Raw genomic sequence first — 20,527 nt, 5'->3', positions numbered from 1 at the left:
GATCATACAATTGTATGTGATGGATTTCAAAGATATCAGCGAGGGAACGATAGGGAATATTTCATTGAAGTACGTTAGAAAAGCAGTTAGATTATTAAATGAAATAGCTACCGGTATATAGTATTAAATTCATCTTTTAGCTTAGGATGACCCCTTCAATAACTGCAATGGATCCATGAAGAATGAATGCCTTACAGATGGTGTTCGCATGGCATTTTTTTTTTTAACATACCCATTAAGTTTAATGGCCGAGTCTGATCTGAAACTGCATTATTTTTTCACACAGACAATCAGTATGTGAGTAAAAACTTTTATGTGAAAAATATGAAATGACTGTGACGTAAAGTAAACATATGGCAAATGTTAATTATTATTTTTTTTAGTGGTATAATTATCTGTTTTATGGGCATAAAAATTTAAAGTTTGAAAATTTAGAATTTTTGAAAATTTTCAGAAATTTTTCAATTTTATCAGAAATGAGCCCAAATCATATCGACCTACATTTACCACTAATATGAAGTATATTATATGTGTCACAAAAAACAATTTCAGAATCACTTGGATATGCTGAAGTGTTCCAGAGTTATTACCACACAAAGTGACACTGGTCAGGATTGAAAAATTTGGCCTGCTCAGGAAGGTGAAACACGCTTCGGCAGTAGGGGGTGAAACATGACATCCATAAAGAGGAAAAGAAAGCGGAGGGCACCACCTAAAACGATATACTATGATGCTCGACCCGTCACATACAGAAACCCATGATCAAAATATATAAACAGAAAAAGCAGTATGCATAGACGAGGATCACCAAACCATATAAATTCAGAATACATTTTTATTAAACACTGAACTAGACAAACAGGGTTAAAAACATTTAAAGAGCACAATGCTCAAACCACATAACCAGTCACAACATAGATTTGTATTGGCTGAGCCTCCGAAAATGTCACCACCAGAAGAAAAGTGCAAAATGGCTTAAACACGCAAAAGAGATATTACATGGTACATTTTATTCAAGTCAAAGTGTAACAGTGCAAGACAGAATCCTACTCACACCATTGATCCCTTTAGTATCTATGCTCTGTCCACTAGAAAATGACCTGTGGTAATGTCCGTCAGAGGAGTACATCAGAAAACAAATTATTGCAATTATTTCCCCATAGAAATAACAGCGTAAGCCATAGGTGACCGTGTGCAAATACACACCAGAGGCATAAAAGACCCCCCAACCCTACGTGTATCACCACTACTAGGGTGGCTTCATCAAGGGAAAATAGTACTAAGGGAGGATGGCTAGTCCAGTATTATATAAATGCAATCTTAATTACCTTAATAGATAGTCTGCGAGGGAGCTGCCTCCTATCTTGGTAACCATGATGTCCATGCATGAAGACAGGAAGTGGGAGCGGAGTGTAAGATATGTGACCCAGAAGTAGAGTATGAACAGTTCTGGGTCCATCTGAAAGCCCTGCATAACTCACACCTTTGTTCGCACTGTGTACAGCGTGCCGGTCATCACCATGGAGACCGGGCGCTATGCCCAATATTAGTTGAAAAAAAAATAATTTTTTTTTCCTTCCCTTTTTTTCCTTTATTGCCAAAAGAGAGTACTCCTTATGTAGGTCTCTCAAGACTTATTTATAAATTATAAATTAATTGTATGACTTAATATTGAGCACAATTAAGTATGCTGACATCCCACTATATACAGTATGAGCCCCCTAGGTACAATATGAGCCCCCACATAATCCCCCTTTATACAGTATAAACCTCACATAGCTCCCTATATACAGTATGAGTCCCCATATAGCTCCCTAGATACGGTATGAAGCCCCACATAGCTCCCTAGATACGGTACAAAGCCCCACATAGCTCCCTAGATATGGTACAAAGCCCCACATAGCTCCCTAGATACAGTACAAAGCCCCACATAGCTCCCTAGATACAGTACGAATCCCCACATAGCTCCCTAGACACGGTACGAAGCCCCACATAGCAACCTAGATACGGTACAAAGCCCCACATAGCTCCCTAGATACTGTACAAAGCCCCACATAGCTCTCTAGATACAGTACAAAGCCCCACATTGCTCACCTATATACAGTACAAAGCCCCACATGGCTCACCTATATACAGTACAAAGCCCCACATGGCTTCCTAGATACAGTACAAAGCCCCACATGGCTTCCTAGATACAGTACAAAGCCCCACATGGCTCCCTAGATACAGTACAAAGCCCCACATGGCTCCCTAGATACAGTACAAAGCCCCACATGGCTCCCTAGATACAGTACAAAGCCCCACATGGCTCCCTAGATACAGTACAAAGCCCCACATAGCTCTGGGGGTTACAGTACAAAGCCCCACATAGCTCCCAGGGCTACAGTACAAAGCCCCACATAGCTTCCGGGCTACAGTACGGGACCCCACATAGATCCCAGGCTATAGTAGGGGGCGGCACGGAGCTCCCGGGCTACAGTACAGGGCGGCACGGAGCTCCCGGGCTACAGTACAGGGCGGCACCGAGCTCCCGGGCTACAGTACGGGGCGGCACGGAGCTCCCGGGCTACAGTACGGGGTGGCACGGAGCTCCCGGGCTACAGTACGGGGTGACATGGAGCTCCTGGGTTACAGTACGGGGCGGCACATAGTTGCCGGGGTACAATACACACACGCAGTCACACATGCAGTCAGACAGAAGCAGGCACGCGCACACAAAATCATGCACATGCAGTCAAACACGTAGTCATGTATATACAAGCAGACTTGCACATATACGGGTCGCAGAAATGTACACACAGATACATATACATACATATAAAAAGACACAGGCCTAAACATATTTGAAGACATGCAGAAAAATACATATAAACAGCCATATCACACATAAATAAACACAATCATACCTGCACACAGCCACACAGGGGGTACATTGGGAAGCAGGCACACACCATCCCCTGGCTTGTCTCCGGTCCCCATCCCCTGGCATGTCTCCGGTCCAGGTCCTCTCCAGTAGCAAGCACGCAGCAGTGCAGGCCAGGCGCACACTGCATGACGTCATTTCAGCAGACACGGTCGCGCACAGGGCCGTGTCTATCTGCTGGGGGAGCGGCCAAGGAGCTGCTGGGGTAGCGACCAAGGGCTTCCCCGGCCCAGTCTGCTGCCCCTGTGTGAAGTTGCCGGGTATGTGTTCCGCATCAGCAGCATGGCGGCGGCACATAAAACATTGTAATGAGGGCAATCTGATCATAGGCCCCCCTGGAGCCTTGGGCCCCGGGCGGTAGCCCAGATTGCCCTCATTATAATCCGCCTATGCTAAAGAAAATCTGTAACATTAAAAATTCACCAAATACTCATTGTGGTAATGTAGCCTTAGTTTTGGAAAACACCTTTAACCCCTTTCTGACATGAGACATATCCTTACGTACCTGTGGCCTGGTAGTCATTGACGAGGGGGCGTATAGATACGTCTTAGCGATTTTGCGTACACAGGGGCTGTGCGCGCGATGAGTGCTGGGTGTCAGATGATTCTGACAGCTGATATTTGGCACTCAGTGCCAGGAGAGGTGCCCGCATCGCTCCCGGCACTTTAACCCACTAAATGCCAGCATTTACAAAAGCCCTCTGCCTTTGGATCGGAGACCCTGTGAAGTCATCGCGGGGTCCCGATCGTTGACATGGTGACGTAATGTTGTCATGACGACATCCGGGTCACCAGAGCTAGTAAACGTGGTAGATCATGTGCTGTGCATAACAAGTTTGCCTGTCACTGCAGAACTGATAGTTTGTGTAGTATAGGAATGCTCCTGCATCCCTATATTATACAAGCCATCAGCCTGCAGTTAGTGAAAGTCCCAAGTACACATTTTGTATCGTCATGTACTGAACAACCTGACCTATAAAACTGTCCTTTTAGTGAACACCATAAAAAATAAAAAAAAAAAAAACGAGGCAAAAATGATGCTTTAACATCATACCGGTGAACAAAAGGTGGAGTTAAACGCGATCAAAAAGACAAATGTAAATAAAAATGGTACCACTGAAAACATCATCTTGTTCCGCAAAAAAACAAACCACCATACAGCTCCATCAGTGGAAAAGTAAAAAAGTTATAGCTCTCAGAATAAAGCAATGCAAAAATATATATTTTTTTCTATAAAATAGCTTTTATTGTGTAAAAGCGCCAAAACATAAAAAAAGCTATAAATGTGGTACCGCTGTAACCATACAGACCCAAAGAATAAAGCTACCTTATCAATTTTACCACACACAAAACAATGTAAAATAAATAAATAAACAATTCCTGAATTGCTGGTATTTGTCCATTCTGACTCCCAAAAATCTGAATAAAAAGTGATCAAAAAATGTCACGTGACGAAAATGGTACCATTAAAAATGTCAAGTCGTCCCGCAATAAGCAAACTGTCACATGACTCCGTTGGCCGAAATATGGAAAAATTATAGCTCTCAAAATATTCAGAATATATATATAAATATTCTGGTATCACTGTAATCACACCGACTCAAAGAATAAAGTTGCGTAATCCATTATACCACACGAAGAACGCCGTAAAAAATAAAACCAATTCTTCACCTGCTGTTGATTTGTTCATTCTGCATCCCAAAGATCGCAGTAAGGTTTGGCTCACATTTATTCTGCGCTTATACAGGGGTTTCCATGTAAATCTCTGAAATACATGATTCAGACAGAATCCCCGGTGGAAGATTTCCTGTAATGAGGTAGACAGAGGCACCGTGTGCAACGTCTGGCCTGTGATCTGTCGGTGTCCATCTTTTTATTACGTATGCGTAAAAGTGCCGGCGGCCATAGTTTGGTTCACTTCTGAAAAGAACAATGCTGAACAGAGGCCAGACAGGGTTCAGAGTAACTATGCTGCCGCATTATAGTGGATGGATCCCTCAGGGCTTCATCTGAATCGCGTCACTCGGAGATTTAGATGGAAACCCCAATATAAATTCTCAGCTTTAAGCGCAGGATAATGATCCAAAATGTTATGTAAAATGTTCCCAACAAAAGCTTTAATTCAATCCACAAAAAAAATAAGTCGCCACTTAGGTGTGTCACTAGTTATCGGAAATATAAGGGTTGCCACTTTACTGGTAGCACAAAGGCTCTGGAAAGTGCCATGGTTCATCGCTCCCCAAAAGAAATTGAGCAAATTCTGCACTCCCAAATCTAAGTGCCTCCCTTCTGTGTGTGCCTAAACCGCAATTAGCGTCCACATGTTTGGCATCTCTGTAGCGATGAGAGCCTGTGTAATTAACAGGTGTGTGTCTCCAGAAGCATGAGCTGGGCACAACGTACTGGGCACTACAACTAATTGGTCACTACAATGGCAGTTTGCAATTTTCAGTCAGCAACATCCACTGCTGCTTGTTTCTGGAAAGACCCATGGAGTCAAAATCGTCACCACACCTATAGATAAATTCCCAAAGGGATATAATTTCCAAAATGTGGTCACTTTAGGGGGATTCTGCTATTCTACCACTTTGGGGCTCTGTGTATGGAATCTGAATGCTATTCTAGAAAAATATGTGCTCCAGGAGGCAAATAGTTCTGCGTCCCTCCCGAGTCTCGCCATATGGCTAAACAGTACTGTACAGCTACATATGGTGTATTTCTACATTCAGCAGAAATTGGGGTGACAAATTTTGGTGCCATTTTTACCCATTTTCCTGTGTGAAAATGTACAAAATGGGACTAAAACAACATTTTGGTGGTAAAAATGTAATTATTTTTTTCTTCACTGCCCAATGGTATAAAATTCTGTAATCCACCTGAGGTGTCAATATGCTCACTGCACCACTAGATTAATTCATTGAGACGTGTAGTTTGTAAAATGCAGTCTCCTATGGGGGGGTCTGCTGTTCTGGCAACTCCAGGAGCTCTGCCAATGTGACATGGCACCCTCAAATCAGTCCAGCAAAATCTGAACTGGTGCTTTCTCCCTTCTGAGCTTTGCACTGTGCATCAAAAGTAGTTTTCGACCACATATGGGGTATCGGTGTACATAGGAAAAATTGCACAACAAATTTTTGAGTCCATTTTCTCCTGCTATCCTTGTGAAAATGAAAAAACTTGGGGCTAAAACAACATTTTTGTGGGAAAAATATATATTTTTTTCATTTTTACACATCCATGTTGTAAAATTCTGTGCTTTCACTTGTGGGGATTTTCCACTGTTTAGGCACATCAGGGGCTCTCCAAATGCAATATCATACCCGCAGTCCATTCCATCAAAGTCTGCGTTCCAAAATGTCACTCCTTCCTTTCTGAGCCCTGCTGTGCACCCAAACAACAGTTTTTCCCCACATATGGGGTATCTGCGTGCTCGGGAGAAGTTACACAACAAATTTCGGGGTCCATTTTCTCCTGTCACCTCTTTGAAAATAAAAAAAAATTGAGGCTAAAAATCATTTTTGTGGGAAAAATGGGATTTTTTTATTTTCACGGCTCAATATTATAAACTTATGTGAAGCACTTGAGGGTTCAAGGTGCTCACCACACATCTAGATAAGTTGCCTGTAGGTTCTAGTTTCCAAAATGGTGTATTTTGTGGGGGGCTTCCACTGTTTAGACACATCACACCCAAATTCGACATGCCTGCCTCTACTTATTCAAGCAAATTTTACATTCAAAAAGTCGAATGGCACTCCTTCTCTTCTGAGCCTGCCGTGCGCCCAAACAGTGGTTTTCCCCCACATATGGGGTATCTGGTTACTCAGTAGAAATTGCACAACAAATGGTATGGTGCAATTTCTCCTGTTACTCTTATGAAAATGCAAAATTTGGGGCTGAAAAACATTTTTCTCTTCCAATCCATGCCATGCGCCTCAAACAGTGGTTTTCTCCCACATACAAGGTATCGGCATGTTCAGGACAAATTGCACAACAAATTTTGGAGTCCATTTTTTTCCTGTTACACTTGCAAAAATAAAAAAAAAAATAGTCTAAAGTAACATTTTTGTGAAAAAAATTTAAATGTTCATTGTTTTCTTCCACATTCCAAAAAATCTTGTGAATGGTTAACCGCTTTGCGACGGCCCACTGTAGATAAACGTAGGCGCTTGCTGGGCTATGTGCAGCGCTGACGTTTAAAAACGGTGGGTGGTCTCGCAGCGCTCAGGACCCCCAGGGTCCTGCAAGCGCTACGTTTGCGGTGCAGAGCGATAGCTCTGACAGGGGACATCATCAGGACCTGATTGGATCAGGTCCCAATGATGTTAACCCTTTGCTATGTTCTATATGCAGCGATCTATAGTGATCGCGGCATATAGAAGATAGACAGAGGAGAGGGGGTCGTCTTACTTACCTCTCCGAAGACCCCTGATACCTTCCAGGACCTGACGTTGCTATGGCAGCTGGAGGTCACATGACCGCCTCCAGCTCTGCCATATGTGGTGTCCTGCCTGGCTCAGCCTGCAGCTGAAGCCTGGCAGGAGACTCTGACTGTGAAACAGTCAAGAAAGATCTCATGTAATGTAATACATGTCTATTACATTACATGAGATCAGTGATCAGAAAAATAAAAATTAATGTCCCATACAGGGACTAAGTAAAAATGTAAAAAAAAAGTAAAAAAAAATGTTTTTAAACTGTTAAAAAAATCACAAAATAAATAAAAATAAATAAATAAAATATTAAACCAATAAATCTGTATATTTATGCAAAAACAAAAAAAGTACACATATTTGGTATCGCCGTGTCCGAAACAACCCGATCTATAAAACTGTCACACTAATTAACTCCTTCTGTCCACACCGTAATAAAAATAAATAAAAAAGGAGCAAAAAAATATGCTTTTTCATCATATCGCCAAACAAAAAGTGGAAAAAAATGCGATCAAAAAGCAAAATGGAAATAAAAATGGTACCGCTGAAAACGTCATCTTGTTCCACAAAAAAAAGTCACCATACAGCTCCATCAGCTGAAAAATAAAAGTTATAGCGCTCAGAATAAAGCAATGCAAAAAAAATATTTTTTCTATAAAATTGTTTTGTGTAAAAGCGCCAAAACATAAAAAAAATATACAGTAAGTGTAGTATCGCTGTAAACGTACTGACCCGAAGAATAACGCTGAATTGTTGGTTTTTGTTCATTTTACCTCCCAAAAAACGGAATAGAAAGCGATCAAAAAATGTCACGTACCCAAAAATGGTACTAATAAAAATGTCAACTCGTCCCCCAAAAAACAAGCCATCACATGACTCTGTCGGCCGAAATATGGAAAAATTATAGCTCTCAAAATATGGCAATGCAAAAACTAGATTTTGCAAAAAAAGCGTCTCTTAGTGTGTGACAGCTGTCAGTCATAAAAACCCGATATAAATCTGGTATCTCTGTAATCGCACAGACCCGAAGAATAAAGTAATCTCATCACTTATACCGCACAAGGAATGGCGTAAAAAATAAATAAAACCAATTCTTCACCTGCTACTGATTTGCTTATTATGTCTCCCAAAGATCGCAGTAAGGCTCTGCTCACATTTATCCTGCGCTCTGCGCTGAGCACTTACACCAGAGTTTCCGTGTAAATCTCTGAAATATGTGATTCAGCCGGAAGCCATGACGGAAGATTCCCTGTAATGAGGCAGATATAGGCCACTGTGGATGCCGTCTGGCCTGTGATCCCACGGTGTCATTTGTTTTAGGCGTGCATAAAAGTGCGGTTGGCCACAGTTTTGTGCACTTCTGAAAAAAAGGACACCGCTAAACAGAGACCAGACGGAGTCCAGAGTAACTCTGCTGACTCATTACAGTGAATGGATCCTGCAGGGGTTTCATCTGAATTACATTACTTGGAAATTTAGATGGAAACCCCAATGTAAGTGCTCAGCCTAGAGCGCCGGATAAATGTTACGTAAAATGTTCCCAATAAAAGCTTCAACTCAGTCCTCAAAAAAGCTAGTCCCCACTCAGGTCCGTCATCTGTTAAAAATATAAGGGACTTCCAAGTTACTGGTAGCAGAAAGGCTCTGGAAAAGCGAAATGGCCCTTGCCCCCCAAAAGAAATTCAGAAAATTTTGTGCTCCCAAATCCAAATGCCTATTCTACAATAATTTGTTCTCCAATTGTCAAATAGCGCTCCGTCCCCCCCAGATCTCGCCGTATGGCTGAGTGGTACGATACAGCCACATATGCGGTATTGCCACTTTTAGAAGAAATTGTGTGACACATTTCGGCACCATTTTTACCCATTGCCCTGTGTGAAAATGTAAAATCTGAGGGTAAAACATTTTTTTGTGGTAAAAATACAATTATGTTTCACTGCCCAATGGTATAAATTTAAAAATTAAAAAATACTCACTACTTCCCTAGATGAATTCCTTGAGAGGTGTAGTTTACAAAATGGGGTCACTTGTGGGGGTTTCTGCTGTTTCGGCACGTCAGCGACTCTTCAAATGTGACATGGTGTCTGCAACCTATCCCAGCCAACATAGCGCTCCTTTCTCTTGCGAACCCTGCCGTACACCAAAGCAGTGGTTTTCCCCCACATATGGGATATCGGCGTGTTCAGGAGAAATTGCACAACAAATTTCATGGTGCAATTTATCCTATTACCCCTATGATAATGCAAAATTAAGGGATGAAAAACGTTTTTGTGGGAAAAATGTGAAAATTTTATTTTTACAGCTCAATATTATAAACTTCTGTGAATCACCTTGGGGTTCAAGGTGCTCACCACACATCTAGATAAGTTCCCTAAGGGGTCTAGTTTCCAAAATGGTGTCACTTGTGGGGGGTTTCCACTGTTTAGGAACATCAGGGGCTCTCCAAACGCAACATGGCGTCAGCTAATTATTCAGACAAATTTTACATTCAAAAAGTCTAATGGCGCTCCTTCCCTTCCGAACCCTGCAGTGCGCCCAAACAGTGGTTTTCCCTCACATATGGGGTATCAGCGCGCTCAAGAGAAATTTTTAAAAAAAATTTCGGGTTCATTTTTTCCTGTTACCCCTGTGAAAATAAAAAAATTGGGTCTAAAGTAACATTTTTGTGAAAAAAGTTCAATGTTAATTTTTTTCTTCCACATTCCAAAAATTCCTGTGAAGCACCTGAAGGGTTAATAAAGTTCTTGAATGTGGTTTTGAGCACCTTGAGGGGTGCAGTTTTTAGAATGGTGTCACTTTTGGGTATTTTCTGTCATAAAGACCCCTCAAAGTGACGTCAAATATGATGTGGTCCCTAAAAAAATGTTTTTGTAAATTTTGTTGGAAAAATGTGAAATCGCTGGTCAACTTTTAACCCTTATAGCTCCCTAACAAAAAAAATTTTGGTTCCAAAATTGTGCTGATGTAAAGTAGACATGTGGGAAATGTTATTTATTAACTATTTTGTGTGACATATCTCTCTGATTTAAGGGCATGAAAATTCAAAGTTTGAAAATTGCAAAATTTTCAAAATTTTTGCCAAATTTCCGATTTTTTCACAAATAAACGCAAGTTATATCGAATAAATTTTACCACAATCATGAAGTGCAATATGTCATGAAAAAACAATCTCAGAATCAGGGGGATCCGTTGAAGGATTCTAGAATAATTACTTCATAAAATGACAGTGGTCAGAATTGAAAAAATTGGCCTGGTCACAAAGGCAAAAACAGGCTCTGGTGCGAAGTGGTTAATAAACTTCTTGAATGTGATTTTGAGCACCTTGAGTGGTGCAGTTTTTAGAATAGAATGGTGTCACTTTTGGATATTTTCTGTCAGAAAGGCCCATCAAAGATACTTCAAATGTGATGTGGTCCCTAAAAATATGGTTTTGTAAATTTTGTTGTAAAAAATATAAATCGCTGGTCAACTTTTAACCCTTATAACTTCCTCACAAAAAAATTTTGGTTCCAAAATTGTGCTGATGTAAAGGAGACATGTGGGAAATGTTATTTATTAACTATTTTGTGTGACATATCTCTCTGATTTAAGGGCATGAAAATTCAAAGTTTGAAAATAGTGACATTTTCAAAATTGTTGTCAAATCTCTGATTTTTGTCACAAATAAACGCAAGTGATATCAAACAAATGTTACCACTATCATGAAGTACAATGTGTCACGAAAAAACAGTCTCAGAATCAGCGGGATCTGTTGAAGCGTTCCAGAGTAATTACCTCATAAAATGACAGCGGTCAGAATTGTAAAAGTTGGCCTGGTCATTAACAGGCAAACAGCCTTCGGGGGTAAAGGGGTTACATAGAAAGCTGTGTTTGGCCTCTAACTATATATTTTACATTATTAATGTTTAAAATAGATGTCAAAAGAATGTCATAACGATGTAAAAAACAGATGTAAGGACGATAAACTGGTGGCATACAGATGATATTTTTCTGAAATAAGCCTATGAATTTTTTCATCTGAACCCTGTCTTAGGCCACGTTCACACCTTTAATATTTGGTCAGTATTTTACATCAGTATTTGTAAGTCAAAAGCAGGAGTGAGTGATGAATGCACAAGTGGTGACGTGTTTCTATTATATGTTACCTCTGTTCCACTCCTGATTTTGGCTTACAAATACTGAGGTAAAATATGGAACAAATACTCAACTTGTGACTTGGCCTTATCCAGATCGTTGGCTAGAAAAAAAAGAATTAACATGTGAATAGGCCCTAAAATATGTATCAGTGTGCTCTTAGTGAAAAACACTGAAAGCACAAGGTGTGACAATTATTAAGATGTGAATGAGCCCTATGATGAATATTTCAATATATTTTTGATACATAAATATGTCTATTTTTTTACCCCCACAAGACACGTTCTGGACAAATCCACAGATAAAGCTGAGCCTTACAGAAAAGGATGATGGTCAAAATGAATGCACCTTTATTGCTGCTTTGCTGCAAAAAAATAGACGCAAGTTAAAAAAAGTTGGAGCTGATATGTTGACTATAGGATATGCAATTTACCAGGTAAGTATTCATGTATTTCTTGTCTTATGTATAATATACAAATATGTTCTAAATGATTACCTAATGTTTTCAATAGCTACACAGATGTACAGGTCAGGTTATATTGTTATACAAACAGAATATACAGTATATAATCCCTTGATTACATAGAGTTTTCTTACACATTTCTCTGGCTATGATGGTGACCTGCTAGGAGCTTGGAAGTTTAAGACACACTTGTGGCTGCAGGAGCCTGAGAATTGTATATTTTAGTACGTGTATACGATTAGATAGAGGTTCAAACAGGCCAACAAGGAACAGGTGAATAATCTTTTGGCCCCTCCATCTGAGCAGTGCTTGACACTGTAGTTTTGATGCACAGCATCTCATTTATTTAACAAATTATCCATTTTATTATGTTATGGAAGCACAGGCTGAAATTACATAAAATAACAAAACCAAACAAAGGCAGTTTCCGGAACAACCGACTGGATAAAAAATGTAACTTTATTGAATCAAGTTAAAAGTCCATCAAAACTTAAAAACCTCAACACCTACTCGTTTCTGGCATACTAGAACGCCCTTAGTCATAGAATAGCATGTTAGGTAAGTAAGCAAGTAACCGATATATATAAAACCAAGGAACCAATCACCATTGGAGCAAATAGATTGCATTGGAGAAACACAGCTGTGTTCGTTCCCATATGTCAATACAACGAAAGAAAAGTACCCCACCTATGTTAGTGCAATTAGAAAAAATTGTACCATACATGAATATTAGTATATCATAGAACATAGTGCAATCATAACATTGAATGAGTTATCTGAACCAGAAGCTCAAAGCCTCTTTCAAACGTCAGTGTCTCCAGTACATGTGTTGACAGTTTTCATACATACTGGGGACACTTACACATGTAGACCCATTCAAATGAATGGATCTGTGCACATGTCAGTGTGTTTCCACGGACCGTGTGTCCGTGGGCAAAACATGCTGACATGTCCGTTTTTTGCACGCTTCACGGGCCGCAAAATGTCCCTCACACAAGCAGACTGATGACACACGGATATTATCAGTCTATCACACGTACCGGCGCCTGGCAATCAGCGGTACAGTTAGCTCTGTTCCCAGGCCCCTGAACTGAGCTGAGCTCACTGAGCGGTGTCCTGTCACTCAGTGAACTCAGCTCCGTTAAGGGGCCTGCTCACTGCAGTGAGTCATTCTCCCTGCTCTTCAGCATGTGCAGTCGCCTTAAACTGATTTCCGCGCCAGCAGGGGACAATGATGAGACTTGCCTTTAGCACCCGGTGCTTGGGAACGGCGCTAAATATACTGCTGATTCCCAGGCACCCATACTTGTGATTCTGATGCAGCACACGGATGGCACATGGTTGCCACATGTATGCCACATAGGTAGACACAGACAAGGATATCTCCGGTACTGTTTTTTCCAGCACCGGAAATATCAGGACTTGTGAAAGAGCCCTACATTAGTTTTTTGTCACTATCCGTGATTGCTGTGAGTTTGCTTTAAAATAGCAGTAATGCAATTGAAAAAAATTGTTCCATACATGAATATTTGTACATGGGCGGACACTGACTAGAAAGAATGGTAAAAAAAGATGGTGTTATACATAATAAAATATCAATCTATGAAACTACTGTATCTATAACTAAGGATGATGCTATACATAATAAGTACACTATATACTAAGGGACTATGCTATACATAATAAAGCTACATTCCTGTATCCATGAGCAATGTTGGCGTGCTGCATGCTTTTATAGACGCATTGAGCATGTACTATTCTGATCCTCAAAATCGGACCAGAACAGGACATTCTCTGACCCTCATAGATCTCATTCTCAGATCCGTGATTTTCACAGATGTGTGAATGGATCTATAAAACTCTAAGTCCGTGTGCATCCTATAAATAAAAAAGCTGGAAGGACACAAACATATGACACGAATGTGAGAATGCGGCCTAAGGGATTTTACAAATAACATTATTACCATACTCAAAGTCACACAGTGCAGATACAATATAGAATTATACAATATAAAATTATACAAATGATAATATTTACATCCAGGAACTTGCAGCTGACATCTCGTCTGATTAAAGTAGTTTTCTACTGTTTCTCATCCATCTGGTCAGACCTTCATGTTGACATCTCCCAGCCACGACTCGACTTGTCTCGGTGATCACCACAGCCCTAAAATAACAAGGTCACATATATTGTATACATACATGTCTCCCCCGCACTGCGCCCCTGACTACAGATATGTACCCCACCATTAATATACTATTAGCCACGCACCAATCAAAATATAAAGTGATAAGCAGCACTATGCTCCCCAGTAACTCTAATCTCTGGCACCCAATAATATACATTATTCAGTCTCTGTGACTCTCCCCAATTAACTGTAATGCTATGTGTGCAAGTTCAGGATTTGAAAGCAGAAAATTCCTTAAGTTTTCTGCATCTCTTGGCAGGAAAAACGCTGCAGAAAAAACATGCGTTTTTTTATGCCTTTTTTTTACATCCATGAATGCTTTTTGGAGCTAAATAAAGATATATGAAAAAATAAATGTGGGACAGCACTTTAACCCTTGGTTAACCGTCAGAACTGGGGTGACTATATTGGTTAACTTAAATGATTAAAGAATGTGTCTGTTGTATTTAAAATTAAGTGTTTTACTCTGTGTGTGTTTATTTAACTCTTTCTTTATTTAGGGTTAGTAATGAAAGGGTCTGATTGACACCTTTTCATCATCAAACAAAAGGGCTAGGTGTCAGATAATCCCATAAACCCAATGTCATTAGCATTCCCATTCATGTAATTTCTGGGGCAGCTGAGAGTTGCTATTTTTAGCCTAGGAAGGTGCGATTAGGCAAGCATGTTCCCTGGCTATTAATAACGGCTCACAGCTGTTTCGTTTGCTGATCTTGGGGACATAGCAGCTATCAGCAGCGCTTTGGACGCAGCATATTTTAGCTGTGTCCAAAACGCTGTGTTTTAATGCTGCACTTTTGTTGTCAACACATGCTGATCCACAGCATAAAATGACATTTCAATCGGTCAAAATCTGCTGCAGAGCATAGTGTCTCCGCTACGGAAATTGACATGCGGCGGGTGAGTTTGGGTACATGCCCACCATCAGGAGCCGCTGTGGGTTTGAAGCTGCATATTTATGCAGCATCAAACCCGCAGCGTCCAGATGTTAAAGCATAGTGGATGAGATCTCTAGAAATCCCATGTCCACTATGCGGGTATCTGAGGCTGCGGATCACCCGCGGACACAGACATGCGGCGCGTCTTTCAGGACCGCAGCATGTCAAATTCTCTTGCAGAGTCACTTAAAATAAAATAAAATGAAATGACATAGACTCCCGTTTCATTTTCATAACCATTAGAGGGAAAACCAATCACTGGGAGCTGATATTAGTAGCCCGGGAAGGGGCCATTAACCAAAAATGTTCCCTGGCTATTAATAACAGCCCACAGCTGTTTGCTAAGCTTTTACTGGCTAGATTACAGGGGGATCCCAGAAAAAAATTGACGTAGGGTCCCCCTATAAAATCTAACCAGAAAAGGCTAAACAGACAGCTGCAGGCTGATATTAATAGCCAGTTAAGGGGCCATGGATACTAGCCCTCTCTGCGGCTAATAATATCAGCTCTCAGCTGCTCCAGAAATGGCGTATCCATAAGATGGGCCAAATCTGGGGCTTAGCCTTCACTCTTCCCACTGCTGTGTAGCGAGTGGGGTAATAGGGTTGGGGTTCATGTCAGCTTTGTATTGGCAGCTGACATGAAGCCCAGGTTAGTAATGGAGAGGCGTCTATAAGACGCCCCCATTACTAGCCCCATAGTAATGGTTTTTGATGTTTTTTCAATAAAGAAAAGGCCAGAATAAAATCTTTTATTTAAATAATATTCCACATGGTTTTAATAATTTATTTAAAAATAAAAAAACAACTATATCACTCACCGGTCTGCCGTCATGACATAATCCCAGTATCCCATGGCAATCCGGGTCACTTCTACAGCAGCCACATCAGCAATCACTGATGTGACTACTATAGAAGACAGCACTCTATACACTGACAGGATTGTAATCACTCCTGTCAGAATACATCGCTGTGCTGCTGGGGCTGAGTTCACCGGAGTTCAAACAGCTGAAGATCAGCTAATTGGCTCCGGTGACCTCATTTACTGCATCAGTGTTGCGTGGGAAAATTCCCAAGCAACACCGATGCCGTAAAGTGAGGTCTCTGAGCTCTCAGCTGATTTTCAGCTGATGAACTCAGGTGAACTCAGCCCCCGCAGCACAGCGATGACACTGCTGGGAGTGATCGCGCTCTCTTCATTGTATTGCCGGCTGCCAGGTAATCGGGTCAGCGGGGGACATCGGGAGGACGGCGGACAGGTGAGAATAAGGTGTTTTTTATTTTAATGTAGATTTTTACTTTTTTTCTTAAAACCACGCACAGGCGCCGCTGTGCAAAGGTGATTTATTTGATTTGCTTGTCCTATCAGAGGTGGAAGTTGGCAGCAAAAACTGGTGTTAAGGGAGGCATATTGGATCCTTAAAGTAGACACCAAACAACCTAATAGAATGAGTTATAAAAATGATTTATTCTATATTTATTAGATGTATCATGTCGCACAATATATACTATTTAGTATAGGTTTGACGGTTCATTCCCTAAACTTAAAAACAAATTAAAAAAAAATATATATATATATATATATATATATATATATATATATATATATATATATATATATATATATATATATATATATATATATATATATATATATATATATATATATATATATATAAAAAAGTTTTTTCTATTCTTTGCTATTGCTCAGTATACTTACAGCAATCAGAGGTAGTGACAAAAAACAATGTTAGGATGTAGGCTATGTAGCACCTTAATTTTTCAGTATACTCACAGCTATCAGAGGTAGTGACAAAAAACATTGTTAGATTGTATGCTATGTAATACCTTAATGCATATATTCTGGGGTTTGTGCTTCTGGGCCTGATAAATCATTCAATGTCTTGATTGCACTATGTTCTATGATATACTAATATTCATGTATGGTACAATTTTTTCTAATTGCACTAACATAGGTGGGGTACTTTTCTTCCACTGTATTGACATTAGAACGAACACAGTTGTGTTTCTCCAATGCAATCTATTTGTTCCACTGGTAATTGGTTCCTTGGTTCTATATATACCGGTTACTTGCTTATTTACCTCACATGCTATCCTATGACTAAGGGCGTCCAAGTATACCAGAAACGCGTCGGTGTTGAGCTAAAAGGCTTTTAATGGACTAGTAACTTGACTCAATAAACTTATATTTTTTATCTTGTCCGTTGGACCGGAAACTACCCTAGTTTTTTTTCTGTCAGCTGCAATCACCAGCAGGTATGGCACCCACTGATTTCCAATCACATCAATGGATTCATCTATGTTACCAGCGTGAACATCTCTGACCCTCCCCTCTCCCCTAACTCCTTCTCTACATAAAATTACAGCAGCAAACTGCTTAGAATCTTTCATCGTCGGCCAATAATACTTGCGTGTATCTGAAGAGTGGACCCCCAGATTCAATGCTACTGGTGGGCCTTAGGTACCCCAGTCAAACATTGGATGGATGGATGGATGCAAGAAATACAGACAGCACTCCATTGGTTGAATTAAAGAATAACGTTTCAGCTGAAACACAACTGAGCCTTTGTCAAGCCTTGTGTCCTAGTGTGAAGATTGTGAAGATAAAATGAGGGCTATATGTATATTATTTATTGATTTGTTATACTAACTTATGTTACACCAATAATTCCAAAAATATTTTCAGCAATGTCAGGTCTCACAATCTAAATTCCCTATCAGTATGTCTTTGGAATGTGGGAAGAAACCCATAAAATTACAGGGAGAAAATACAAACTATTTGCAGATGTTGATGAGGGCTTTGAACCCACGACCCCAGTACCGCAAAACAACAGTGCTACCAACAGAGCCACCGCGCTGTCAATACTGTTGTTAGATTTTTTTATTATTTTTTTTATACATCTTATGTATATTATGCCTTGGCGTCTCTCCAGACTCCAGAGCATAATAAGCGACATTCAATTTAGCGGAAAATACATTCACTGTGAATTGAATTTCCCGATAAAACGTGCATGATTTGGCAAATTTGAATCTCGTCAGTTCTGCTCATATCTAGTTACAAGCTTACTCTCAGGTGTACATTATATGAATAGTACATATTTTGTATCTCTTTGGAGAAGTACCGTAGCTAGTGGCGGAGCAGAGGGTGTGGTCACCCCGGGCATCTCGCTCTGAGGGACCCACCCAGAGAGAGATAATTTTAACTGAATCGGCGTACGCAACTCTCCAATACAGTTAAACACTTTTGTAGAGCAGGGAGGCACTATCTCCCTGCACTGCCATGCGGTCGCTATGGGGCCTTTGAGCCGGGGGGCCCGGTGCCAGTGCTGACACAGGGCCCCCTCCCACCCGTCATCGCAAGTTCAACTTATTGGCATCCTGGTTGCCGATACAGTTGAAAGCAATGATGAAACAGAGAATATCAGCTGACGCTCCCATCATTCTTCCTCGGCGTCTGACGTCTAAGCACAGTAGATGTGATTACGTCACTTCATCATGCTTGCTATGCAGAGCAGTGAAGACAAAGCTTCAGAGCACTGGCTGCAGAGACTGGAGCAGAAGGGGAACGAGGAGAATAGGTGAGTATTGTTTGTTTTTATGGGGTGTGCATTATACTGTATGGAGGACTACGGGGTGCATTATACCATATGGAGTACTACAGGGGTGCATTATACTGTATGGAGGACTATGGGGGTGCATTATACTATATTGAGGACTATAGGGAAAGCATTATACTATATGGAGGACTATGGGAAGTGCATTATACTATATTGAGGACTATGGGGAGTGCATTATACTATATTGAGGAATATGGGGAGTGCATTATACTATATTGAGGACAATATGGAATACATTATACTATATGAAGGCTACATGGGGCCAACGTAAAGTGTGGGGGCTACTGTGAGGGGACCATCATACATTGAGAGGGTCATCATACAGTATGGAAGCTAATGTGTGGCCTTTGTACAGTATGGGGGTAATCATACAGTGTTGGGGCCATCAAACAATTAGGGGCTACTAAGTGGTCAGTATACTGTGTGAAAGGTACTATGCAGTGTGGGGAAATGATACTGTGTATAGGAGAGCATCATACTATGTAGAAGGGAGCTGTACAAGGGGGGGGGACTTGGGACATTATTAAATGTTAAGTGGGCACTTATTGTTATAGGGGCATTTTGGTTATTTTGACTGAAAGGGGCACACAGAGACCATTATCACTTTCTAGGGGGGGGAAATGTGGACACTGTTTTCTAAGGCACTTGCAAAGGGAATTAATATATTCTAGAGGGTTGTTTTACCATCTAGACGGCACACAGTAGGTGCAGTAATAGGGACACATACAGCAGCAGCTAAGTATTGGAGTATCAGCTGGATAAGGAGTTTATGCAGGTTGGGAATAGATGGGGATGGTGCTGAAAATGTGAGAAGTCTAATGTCTCTTTATTGTAATCTCTGCAGATGAGTTCTGGCTGGAAGAAGTTGTCATGTCGGTCTGGGCCACATGGAAAAGTGAACGATTCCATCAGAAAGAACGTCAGCTGTAAATCACTACATATAACTGTAATGTAATCTCTTAATCTCTTTCTGCAGGACTGGTAACTACCACTATATGGTCACCATATGGTAGTAATATCAGTGTAGGTCTTTTGTATAGAGTTTTTTTTAGTAACAGCGCCGTCATCTGCTGAGGTTCTCCTACATCCACTATTGGGGTGCACCACCATAGTTGTAATCAGAGTTTCCTGGTTAGGGACCCACTCAGAAGTTTCGCTCCCCTCCTCCCTGAACAAACCACTAGCTACGCCTCTGCTTGGAGTAAACGGTGAAAGACTTTATTAGGCCACGGCCCCACTATCATTATTTTGTCAGTATTCGGTCTGTATTTTTTCTCTGGAGTGGAAGCCAAAACCTGGAGTGGGAAATAAATGCAGAATTGGTGACTTGTTTCTATAAGGCCACGGCCCCACTATCAGTATTCGGTCAGTATTCAGTCAGTATTTTTTCTCAGGAGTGGAAGCCAAAACCAGGAGCGGGTGATAAATGCAGAATTAGTGACTTGTTTCTATTATACCTTTTCTCTGATTGCTCCTCACCTGGTTTTTGCTCCCACTCCTGAGAGAAAATACTGACCTAATACTGACCAAATACTGATAGTGGGGCCATGGCCTTAAAGGGAATCTGTCAGAAGATTTTTGCTAACTCAGCTGAAAGTAATGATAATTAATCACCAGTTGATAAAATCTTCAGTGTAGGGAAACAACAGCATAGAGCCTGACATGTGACACATTGCTGAAATCTGTGTTTTAACTCCTACCTTATGATGTCCTCAGATTACATAGCAAAAACCTGCTGCCAGATTCCCTTTAAATGACAGCAAGCAGAGATTCTGAAACCATGTGAAATTTATACAGAAAGAATATTTTAAAA

The 20,527-nt window shown here is 40.7% G+C and overlaps 1 protein-coding gene across 1 annotated transcript in view; it reads left to right on the top strand.

The window, feature by feature from the left end:
• The window catches only part of CAPN9 (calpain 9), a 475,752-nt gene that overhangs the window by 266,423 nt on the left and 188,802 nt on the right, over window positions 1–20,527 (top strand). Inside the window, exon 10 of the mRNA XM_073671460.1 lies at window positions 11,766–11,923. Coding sequence (XP_073527561.1) covers window positions 11,766–11,923 — 158 coding nt within the window. The remainder of the gene's footprint in view (window positions 1–11,765; window positions 11,924–20,527) is intronic.

The sequence above is a fragment of the Phyllobates terribilis genome, unplaced genomic scaffold, assembly GCF_046119375.1.
Source record: "Phyllobates terribilis strain yellow unplaced genomic scaffold, ASM4611937v1 Scaffold_3__8_contigs__length_932513732, whole genome shotgun sequence".
NCBI classification, from domain to species: domain Eukaryota; kingdom Metazoa; phylum Chordata; class Amphibia; order Anura; family Dendrobatidae; genus Phyllobates; species Phyllobates terribilis.
This window is presented reverse-complemented; position numbering and strand designations above follow the sequence as displayed.